The sequence below is a fragment of the Notothenia rossii genome (assembly GCF_949606895.1).
Source record: "Notothenia rossii genome assembly, chromosome: 8".
NCBI lineage: Eukaryota > Metazoa > Chordata > Actinopteri > Perciformes > Nototheniidae > Notothenia > Notothenia rossii.
In genome coordinates, this window is record NC_136906.1 from 54,070,410 (window position 1) to 54,082,124 (window position 11,715).

At 39.7% G+C, this 11,715-nt stretch overlaps 1 protein-coding gene across 3 annotated transcripts in view; it reads left to right on the forward strand.

Annotated features, from left to right (window-relative positions):
• opn5 (opsin 5) overlaps positions 1-11,292 on the forward strand; it is a 30,795-nt gene extending 19,503 nt beyond the window's left edge. For 2 of the 3 annotated variants that reach the window (XM_079646248.1, XM_079646247.1), the window contains exons 2-5: positions 2,032-2,202; positions 2,768-3,102; positions 3,179-3,423; positions 4,822-11,292. In XM_079646248.1, the coding sequence (XP_079502374.1) occupies positions 2,151-2,202; positions 2,768-3,102; positions 3,179-3,423; positions 4,822-4,888 (699 nt within the window). In that variant the 5' untranslated portion in view covers positions 2,032-2,150 and the 3' untranslated portion in view covers positions 4,889-11,292. The remainder of the gene's footprint in view (positions 1-2,031; positions 2,203-2,767; positions 3,103-3,178; positions 3,424-4,821) is intronic. The other variant, XM_079646246.1, reaches the window with a different exon arrangement.
• Positions 11,293-11,715: the final 423 nt, after the last annotated feature.

The following is an 11,715-nucleotide window of genomic DNA, read 5'->3' on the forward strand; positions in this document are numbered from 1 at the left end:
ATGCCTCTTGAGGGCATGAAGTGACAAAAACGTTCAACATGTCTCCATTAAATCCCATCACCATGGAAACCTTTGATCTCTGGAGACGTCGTTAGCTCAAATATAAACACCTGTGTCCGTGAAGACATCTACGGGACAGTTTTGAGATTTATTCAAATGCCGTTGCCATGGCAACAGAATGCTCGCCATGAAACACGGTTTTCTCATAACTTCAGTGAAAATGCTTCAAACGGCCCAAAACTTCAGAGGTTTGGTAACGATGCAGCCATCAACGCGTCTAAGCGTATTATGGGATGTCATCAAATGCCATGGGCATGGTGACAGATCATTTGCCATTAAGTTAGTTCAAAAGTTTGCAGTTCAAATATTCTGCTGCTTTTTCAAGCCTTTTTACTTTCTTTTCTTCTCTCATCACACATTCAAGCCCACAGTGTTCATGTATCATTTCAATCAAAATTCTTCACTTTCTTCTTACACATTATATTTCAGCATAGCAGTTTAGCGTCAGCTTTTCAGCATAAAGCATTCCCACTAGCAATTTTTTTTTAGTTTTCACATGTTTCTCTCCATTCTTCCTTCTGCCAACGGTGTCGCAGTTTCTCATCTCTCCCATTTGTTTGCGTACGCATGGCTCAGAGTGTCCGTGGAGGACCGCACACGTTTGTTTTTTATAAATCGCAAAGATTGCTTAGAAACTGGCGTACATGTACGCCATCTTTTGAGCGCACGCCACATTTATAAATGAGGCTCCAGGTCTCTAGGGAGAGGGTCACATCTGACACATAAAACAAATTGTGAGCCGCTGCGATTTGCTGCAAAAATAAGTACACTTGAGCCTTCTGCTTAATGCTTATATCATTAACCCTGGTTTGTGTGTGAAGGTCATTGCCTATTTCAAGGAAAAATGCTATTACAAATCCCCCTGAAGATACCACAGCATTCATACGTAAGACAGGACTGGAATTCTTAAACTGCTGATTTTACCAAGCAGTCCTTTTCCTCTTCTTTTTCAATTTCCTTTTATGATGTTCAGTATGGCACTTGTCGGAGGGATGTCACATCAATTCATCCTTTTCATCCTTTGAATATAGTGTGGAAATTGGAAAGGGGTTATTGCTTTCAAAACTAAAACACACGGAACTCAGTCAGGTTTTTCTGCCTGTTATTTTGTGTCAAGGCACCAGATGTAACTGTAATTGTAATGTGGGTGTGGGCTGGAATATATAAAAAGAACAGAGACAGTGAAGTTTAGGCTTTGCAACCAACCTATCAACTATATAGCGTCCCTGAAGCCGAACTGCCTCTTCACCAGTCCACATTCCATATTTAGTCATCCGGTTTCCAAGGCCTGAAAGACATTTCCAATACCAAGACCGAGACCTTACCAATTCCAGACCGACTGATCTTCTGCAACCCCAACCAGAGCAGGGTAGAGACCCAATTGATAATGTTTTAGTTAATACAAATGATGAAATGGCTTAATCATCCGGTGTACAGATGATCAAAAACTGTAATGGTTGTTCAATTATGATGAAATTATGTTTGCTATCTTTGTCTCCCTAGACTGGGGGGAAAAGGATGGTTTTGTTTGTGTTTATTATAAATTCTCAAGCATTATACATTACATGCCTTGTGTGAATAAATCATTTTTGTAGTATACACACAGTTTGCATACCACCCTAACCAAACCTTAATGGATTTCCGTTGTATCATAAGTGCTAGGCGTAAGACAGAATCACAATTGTATTTATTCATTCTTAAGTAACTTAGTATCTTAAGTATCTTCCTTAGATTCTGCATGTGATCTGTAATGAAGATGGTTGGATGAAGAGAATACACATTTAATCTTATCATAGCCATGTTCCTTTTACTCTGTAATTGATCCTTTCTCTGTCAACCCCCTTCTCTCTTTCTTCAACCCCATTTCCACTCGTTCCCATCCTGTTTTTCCTTCCATTTCACGTTTCATGCATCTTATCCTTCTATCTTCCTCTCCCTCATCTCTGTCCTTCCCCTTCTTTGTCCTTGCAGTGACGGGAAAGCCCTTTTTCGTTGTATCTAGTTTCTCCCACCGCTGGTTGTTCGGCTGGGAGGGTTGTCGTTTCTATGGCTGGGCGGGCTTCTTCTTCGGCTGTGGGAGCCTCATAACAATGACTGTGGTCAGTCTGGACCGGTACTTCAAAATCTGTCATCTCAGATACGGTATGTCCGGATCTCCTTTGACGTTGTTCTCCTAAATATCATGTACAGTGAATTACAGAAATGAATGGCAATGTGTTTAGGTGAGCTTTAATTTAAGAGAGTTAGGGCGAAAAAACAATTAAGTAACTGTAAACAACCTGGACCCAAACCTATGACTAGAATATACACCTTTCTGGTAATTCTAATATGCCCTTGTTAAATCTAATGCAATTACACAAGTAGACTGAAATGTATCATAGAACTCCTTCAAGGCACATTGGGGTACTTCTGACTTAAGTATTAACGGCCCTGGACATTAATTACTATGATTTGTTCAATTCAACCTAGTTTCCTTCTTTGTCTACATCTGAGACCTGATGCTGATGCAACTGCACTAAGAAAGCAGCAACTTAGATTATTCTTCTTTTCTACATTCTGTCCGATTTGAATTGTCTTAAAATGGGTTGCACATTATCAACTGAAACTAATAATTGCATGGTTATATTGAAATGATGTCATTTCAGTTCACAAATGATCTCTGTCACCACTAGTCCACCATCATTCTTGTGTATTTTGTCACTTTTAGGCACATGGCTAAAGCGCAGCCACGCCTTCCTGTGCCTGGCCTTCGTGTGGGCGTACGCAGCCTTCTGGGCCACGATGCCCCTGGTGGGCTGGGGGAACTACGCCCCGGAACCCTTCGGGACCTCCTGCACACTGGACTGGTGGCTGGCCCAGGCCTCCGTCTCCGGACAGACCTTTGTCGTGGCCATCCTGTTTTTCTGTCTCATCTTACCAACAGTCCTCATGGTTTTCTCCTACGTCATGATTATCTTCAAGGTCAAGTCATCCGCAAAGGAAATGTCACAGCTTGATGCTCGCATCACCAACAGCCACAACCTTGAGATGAAACTCACAAAGGTGGGTGACTAAAAAGAGACATAAGGGTATTCAGTATAACCTTTGAGCTATTGTTTGAATCTTCTTTGTATTCCAGGTGGCAATGCTGATCTGTACAGGTTTCTTAATAGCCTGGATTCCTTATGCAGTGGTGTCAGTGGTGTCAGCGTTTGGTGAGCCGGACTCTGTGCCCATCTCTGTGTCCGTCATTCCCACGCTGCTGGCCAAGTCTTCCGCCATGTACAACCCCATCATCTACCAGGTGGTGGACCTGAAAAACTCCTGCGTCAAATCCTCCTGTTTTCAGGCTATGAGAAAACGCAGGCATTTCAGAAAGCCAAGGTAAAACATGTGGTATCTTTCTTTGTTTTTTCATTTTTTTAAATGGGGTTACGGTTGGGTTTTTATTTCAATACCGTTTTCATATGCATGAACTCTAAACTGTCAAACAAAAAGAAAAACTGAAAGAAGGGATATTATTTTGTTTGTATTATATTTTAAAAAAGAATGGTTGGAGGATATTATGTATTTATTTCAACAAGGACCATGCATACAAATACATTAATCTCAGAAAAGAGAAGAGATTAATTATGCCAGATTTGAGCTAATAGCTCATTTCCATATCACATCACAGGTTGGACTTTACACATTAATGTACTAGCCCAGTCTGCTCTGGTTGGTTAGCTGGCCGGCTCTGTTGTAAATTCACGTACAATGCGTATCTTTCTAGCCTTTATTTCTGTGATTAATGAAGCATGCCGTTCATGCATGGCACAGTGCTGCCTTAGCATTAGCTCGCTTTAGTTATTTAATTCACGCTTCATATTCACTGGAACGTTGTTGGTTTTTGTGGCTACCAGCTGACTAGGAACTACAGATGTCTTTGAGAATTTCCAGGGTATATTAAACCAATCATTGCATCACATTCCATTCCATTCCATTACATTACATGGTGTTTGGCTTTTATCCAAAGCGACCGTAGACATACCAGCAATTTAGTATCTTGCCCAATGACACCTTGACATGTTGATTGCAAGTGATGGGATTGAACGTGACCCCCTGATTTGCAGATCAGAGCAATACCCCCCTGAGCCCCAGATCAGATATAAAGCATTAGTTTGAAGAACTTTATTTTGGAATTATGATTTTCTGATTCATTTATTGCTGCCCTCACCTGGTAGAGAAGCGGCCCATGGACTCGGGGCTCAGTCGCAGCTGTGGCGGACCTGTGTTCAATTCCAACATTAAGGCTATTTAGATGGGTCTTCCCCTCTGTCTCTAATTTGTTTTAATGATCTCTATTGTGCTGTTAAGTGTTTTCTATTTTTGGGTTTCTTTCCAGTTTGTGTGCATGTAGATGGTCTGCAAAGGCTAAAGTCCAAAAGTTCTCTCCAGAGGGAGTTTCGCTTCCACACACTCCCTCCGACTGCCTGAAACACCTCCATTGGACCCCTTTGTTTACTTCTGTAACATAGTGACAACACTTTGTAATACTCGTGCTTCAACACATTGTATGTGATAGGCTAAGGGGCAGAACATTGCGCTTGGCCAATCACAACAAAGCCAGCTACCTAACCAATCAGAGCATAGGCAGTATGAGAAAAATAAAGATACAATATGGAAAATGGGCTTAATATGGTGCCTTTTAATAAAGGCACAGTTAGCAAAGAAAAAACATATTGAAAACAAATTATTAATTGAAGTCAAACATGTTTTAAAAATGTGTTTATGTCCCTGCAGGTTTTACACCATCTCTGGCTCGATAAAGGACAGATCACCACCCAAAGAATCTCAAATGGAGATGTGAGAGACACTTTAGACTGACCCTTTTACCTATTCTACTTCGGACAGTTTGCATTGTTCCCTGCCCTCTGTGCCCTACACTTACCCAATCACACGCTGCCTGTATCCTGCTATGACCTCATCAACAGCTCACAGTCCTAAGTGTCGCTTCCTGTTTTTCACCCACGTATCTCTGTATTCCTACCACAGCACCTCACCGTCCCGCACACATCTTTCTGGCAAGGTTTTGATTGTTCTGTGGTGTTGCGTTGTCATACAAGTGATGTGTTGTGTGAGCTTCTTGACGTTTCTCCGTAGACATACTGTCTTCTATCGCCATGAAGAAAAATACATCACAGATGTTACTGACTCAAGTGTTGTTCTCACAACTCGGCTTGACTGAGGTTTGAAAACCTAAGAAGTTTCTGATCAGAGTCGAGTCACATCCAAAGCTATAACTTTTTCTGAATCCAAATCTTACAAAAGTGTGAAATTGCTATAAAGATTTAAATATATTTTATATATATATTAGTTCCAAACCTGCAAATAAAGAAGAAAAAAAACCCTGACGTGAGCCATTTCTAAACAGGTTTTGGGTGTGACCGTCAAGCTCTAAGTCATGTTTTTACTGTTTGTACTGGCTGTTGTGTTTTGTACTCTTACACCTGTTTCTTGTATACCCTAAATATGTCTAAAAAAGGACTGAAATACACCATGCTTTACTTTCACCCGGTGTTACACACAGCAAGACTTTTGAGTTATGTGTCTCAAACAATGAGACAAGACAAGGACAGTTACATTTTATTGCAAAACCATTCAGTTTGCATTCAAAACCGTTTATGGTGTTGGTAGGTAATGGATTGCTGCACAAACGTTTATGGAAACACAATATTCAGTCAAAGAATCAACTGCAGAAGTTGTTTTGGTTTGCATAAATGGAATGGCAATCCTTAACCACCAAACATACAGTTGGGCAGAAGCAATTGTGGTTGATTCAGGGACCATTTTTAAAAAGTGTAATTGTTGGTTTGATGTCTGTTTTTGCTATAGGCCAAAAATAACTATCATTTTAAATGATAAATACAAATCATTGTTTATTTTTTGGTTAATATGCTTATAAACACATAACTGGTACGGAGGTACGCATGCGCGGCAACAATCTGAAATGCATACCGTCACTTGTGTCACAAAGCGCATTTGCGTACCGACGTACTTGTGAAGCTTTTCCAGAATGCGGTTAGATCACCGGACGACAGTCGGCCTCCGTGTGCACAGACCGGGCTGCTGTTAACGTCGGTCTGTACAACGGAATTGTGCCAAAACTACGCCAACCAGCTGCGGAGGGAGACTCCCCCCTTCACTGGAGAACTGCGCTAAAACAGCTGATCACAACGTAATCCACTGGCCCCCCGTCCGTTCGTCCGTCCGTCGAGTTTCCTGAAGTACTTCCCTATGGGAAACAAAATAAAACCGCAAAAACTGGGCTACCAGGTACTCCAGGCTAAACATAAAAATATCAGAAGATACACGGTCTACAGCTCAAAAGTAGCAGAGAGATAATCAAAAGAAGAGTGTCTCCGGTCGTAAGGGTAGGCGAGACCTCGTTCTCCTCTAGTTTCTCCTTATAACCCGGCTGAGTGGAATTAGGAACACCTGGGCAGAGGCGGAGCCAGGGGCCGACCAGGTGCACCTGCGCAGCAGGGAGACAGAAAAAGACAAAAAGGAGGGGAGCACATAACATCCCCCACCATGAGTTAGTGATTTTTTTTATTTTTTGAACACAAAACAATCACAGCAATCAACTTGAGTTGACAGACGCGCTCACGACTACTTTTGTCTTTAACGACCACTCAGTCCACACACCGAACAGGCAAATACCAGTCAAACACACCACAAACAACACACTGGCAACAATTGCTACATATTGTAAGCGTGACAATGCATCTGCCAACACATTGTCTTAGCCACGAATGTGTTTGATCTCAACATTGAAGGCTTGCATGAAAATATTCCACCGCATCAACCTTTAATTTGTGTTACGCATACTCTGCAAAAACGCAAGGGGGTTGTGATCGGTAAGAATAGTGACAGGAATATTTGATAACCCAACGTATACCTCAAAGTGGTTTGAAGTCAGAACCATAGCCAGTGCCTCCTTTTCGATGGTGGAACACCCCCGCCGGTGGTGATTGCATTTCTTGGAGCAGTATGACACAGGGTGCTCCACTCCACGATCAGTTCCACTACGTCTGCACGCTGCGCAATAGGCAAGTGTGCTAAATGAGACTCAATATTCCCCAGAATCTCTGAGTTTCGCAGCCTCCCCTGTAACACCGCCTTTGATTGGACCTCGAATTGACATTTCAAGATATTCAATCAAGCTTTTCTAAATGTGGTGGGTATAATGGAGGCTGTTGATTAGTGGATTGATTGTTCTTCGACAGAGGCATGCTCCTGAGAGCTGGGAGAGTTCAACAGCAGGGTCAGTCGAATGAAGTTGTATACCAAGATTCCTGTCTGAATTTTAAGGAAGAGATAGCAGCTAGAGGGTAAATCAAAGGTCTCTGCTCACATGTCGGAAGTGGAGACTAGATTTTGACACTATCCTCCAGGAGAAACCGCAATATTGACTTCAAGATGTGAGTTTTTAACTTATATTATGTGCAGTATGAAGTCAAAGTGTAAAGGACAGCATGGTTGTTGCAGTGAAATTAAGAGATAACTATTGCCATTAAGAGATTAAAAACGACCTCAAATACTTGTTAAGGCAATGTCGAAAGAATCCGTCATTGTTACAGCAATACATTGTAGCAAAAAGCAAGCTCTGCTACTCGTAGTCTAGTCCAGATCCAAACGACGTCTGATTGGAATTTAGATAGAGATTTCAGCGATTCTATTCCCAAGTTAGCTTACAGGTAAATCAAAGATACTTTAGTTTCCCAATTAACCCGTCTTTATATCATATCCCTCCAAGTTGTGATTAAAAGCAACAGGCATGTCAACCAACACCAAAATCATTAAAAAAAACATATCCACACAATGTGTTGCATTGTCTTGTAATGTTACACTTTCTGTAGTATTCTGTTTGCTGGTGAAACTTATTTGGCACTGACCTGCTGAGCCCTTGCAGCTAACACATTTAGCCTCTTGTTTTCCTCCAGCACTCACCGCTGTGAAGGGGCTTGAGTCTTAAGTGTTTGGACATGTCCTACTGTCTGAAACACCTGACTGGCCTCTGTCAAACGCTTGGTACCACTTTACAATAAGACTACCCTTATAAAGGGTTTACGAATAGTTTGTAATTCATTTATTAATTAGGTTGTGAACCCTTTATAAATCATTAATAAGCTTTTATAAGACATGAAATAAACAGGGCAACTGTGACTGGTTGCTTGCCAAATAGTGAGCCCACATTTATCTGTACTGCTAAGCCTTATATTGGCTACTTAGCTTACTTCGTCTTCTTCATCAGCCAGCATCATTGGTATCTGTTGTTCACTGAGTTGATTCTCGCTAAGTAGCCAATATAAGGCTTAGTCATCTTGCCAAATAGTGAGCCTGTGTTGATCTATGTTAGAACTGGTTTATAAATGGTTCTTAATGATTAATAAAGTGTTTACAACCTAATTAATAACCTAATTATAAACCCTTTATGAATCCTTTATAAGGGTAGTCTTATTGTAAAGTGGTACCACAATGTTACTAAAATAAGCTAGTTATGATTTGTGCCTAAGCAGGACAGAAATGGCTCAGAGGCGCATGTATACGTTTTCAGCATCAATAATTATTTAAAAGTAGCGTTGTTGTCATCGTAAGTTGTGTGTGCTTCAGTCTGTTTATTATTAAAAAAAATATACATATATTTAAAGATTCCCAAAACATACGTTGTCTAATCATGGCTTAACCTTGTACTGTCTTTGTGTACCGTACACTAAACTGTCAATCCATATTTTCATTCGGCACAGATGTGACTCTATACAGAGCTAAGGGTGTTATACTTACACAAAGCCATATTTATTGAATATTCAAGACACAAAAGAACATTTGTACAATCGGATATAATCCAATCAAAATACATGATTGTTGATTTGGCCACAGTTTGATGGGTGAATTCAGTAAGCATGTGGCTGCTAATAGAGTGGCGCAAAAATGAAGTTTTGTTGTCGTCCGACCCAGAAGTTAGCATCGTAAGAGCTCCCTCAGGTTCAGGTTCAGGTTCAGGTTATTTATTTGTACCCGTAGGTAGATTCTGTTTGCAGAGAAAAAGACAAGGGTTCCATCCTGACACTAAAAACAAACACAAACAACAGACACATCTCTAATAAATGACTAGTAAAAGTACAAGTATACCCTGCTCAAAAAATCTCAAAATATTTAAAAAACATTTTAAGAAGGAAAACACTAGTACAAACATGGACATTCAAAATTCACAATTAAATAAAAAAATAAAAATAGACATCTGTGTGACGCTCCTATGATGTGTTCATTTGTGCAATAGCTGCTGGGATAAAACTGTTTTTATACCGCTTCGTTCTACTCTTTGGGAGTAACCTCCGGCCCGAAGGAAGAAGCTTGAATTCTGAGTGCAGAGGGTGGGAGTCATCGTCTAATATGGAGCTGGATAATCGCTGTAACTGCCTGAGGTACAGGGTCTCCAGGTTTAGCTGTGGCTCACCAATCAGTCTGCTGGACCACTTTATGATCTGACTCAGAGAGTTTCTGCTCTTTAAAGTCAGGTTACCAAACCATGACATTAGTGAAAAAGACAGAATTGACTCGATAAAAGCACGATATAACATGATCATCATGGTTTTGTCAATGTTAAAATAGGACAATTTCCTAAGACAGTACAAACGCTGGTGCCCCCTTTTGCACACAGCCTCACAGTTTGGATCAGAGCTCAATTTTGAGCCAATAATTGTGCCGAGATATTTGTATGATTGCACAAATTCTACTTTCTGATTCTGGATTGTTAAGACTTTGTGTATGTGGGGATGTCTTCTAAAATCAATGATCATGTCCTTGGTTTTGCTTATGTTTAGTTGTAGATAGGACTCCTCACACAAAAAGCAGAGGGATTTTTCCAATGGATTTCAGAATATTTCTGAAAATAAGCACCGTAGCAAACACATGTTTATGAAACTTACACATAATATTCAGCAGGATAATCTCCACATATTGTCAGAAGAGAGAGAGAGGGAGAGTATATAATTTCTTATACTCAAATTGCCTTTTACTCTGTTATATTGTATTTTAAAGTCTTATATGTGTCTAACAGAGACATATGTTTAGGTTTGACATTCCAGGAGGGCAAAAGGTGGAGTAAAAGGTGGATTTGCAAAGGGTTAAGGACATAGGGGTTTTATGGGTAGGATTAGTGGACTGTTCTTTTGTTAATATACTGTATATATTGGGACTTTAAGCTGTGGGTGCGTGAAATAATACTCCTCTGCTTGGACCACTGCAGATTTAGGTTGCATTTTAACCTTTTGCATTTCTATAAATGTTCAAAATAATCTTCACAAGTATTCATAAAGTATTATTTATGGGGTGCTGCTGTATTGGATACCATTACATTCCTTTCTAAATGTCATCATGTTGTTTTGGCCACTGAAATTGTCTGCTAAATAAAGCTAATTAGCATGTTTTCTAAATCTAGACCTCCATCCACATGTTCTTAGTATAAAATCTACTTAATGTAAAACAATGCTGCACCAAACCTTTTACACCCACCTGGCGTTTCTTCGATCATGTCTGCACTTTCTGCATTGTTCCAATATTTCTAGTTTAGTTTGACTCCATGACTTGCTGCTTGGATTTAAATGCTTTATCAATGATGACCAATGTTTCAATTGATAGTATATATTTTCAGACTATAGTTTGTTTTTTGTTTCCTATTTTTGAAGGTCATGTGTTTTGTCTGTAGGAGTTTTTTGTCTTTGTACAAGTTAAAGGTAAAGTGACTTTTAATTGTCCAATAAGCACACATACTGGTTGGCAGGACTGATACAACTAATGTTTATGCAAATAGTTTACGTTTTAACACAGGCTGGGGTGGGTGGGTTCTTGGTTCATTTGCCAGATCTACAAAAAGCTAAAAGTGCCATGAATAATCATAAATTCAAGCCTTAAGCTTTTACAGATGACATGATCGAACTGATCCTGGCCTGCTGTTAGACGATAGAGTAGATCGAACTGAACTGAATCTCAGGTATTGGATATTTTTGCTGTTTTCAGTCTGATGGTCGATGAGGAAGTATGGAGTCATGTTTGTGCAAAAAAAGTTTTGCAGAGAAAAACTGTTTTGAGATTTCATCATGTACATTTTGGTTGTTGTATTTAGACATTTAAATATGTAGTACTTTGTTTTGTCACTTCCATGTACACGCTGACATATTAATTGTAATAAACTGTCACACTTTATCCGAATTTACAGCTCTAATGTGTGTGCTTTATTTAAAATTTACAAAATGTAACATTTTTGAAGATACATTAATGTCTCCTGAAGTTTTACCTGGAACTCAAATTGTATTCATCAGTCACATGAGTTGCTGGTGTAAATATCTCTGAAAGTTATTTGAAATAGCTAATAATTAGCATTTCAGAGTGATCTCCTGAATGCAACAAGAGCTGTTTCATAATGTGAATAACCTGAGAATTCTAAAAAGCTACATTAGTTATTCATCCAAAGAACACTCATTGTCCCTTCCTGAGAAAAATTATACCATTTTCTTTGCATGCTTGATTTAAAACTGACTACTCTTTATCATAATAAATACGAGTGACTCAAACCCTGATATACTCTCAAAACTATGGAAACGAACAAAAATAAAACCACACTGTGTGACTTGT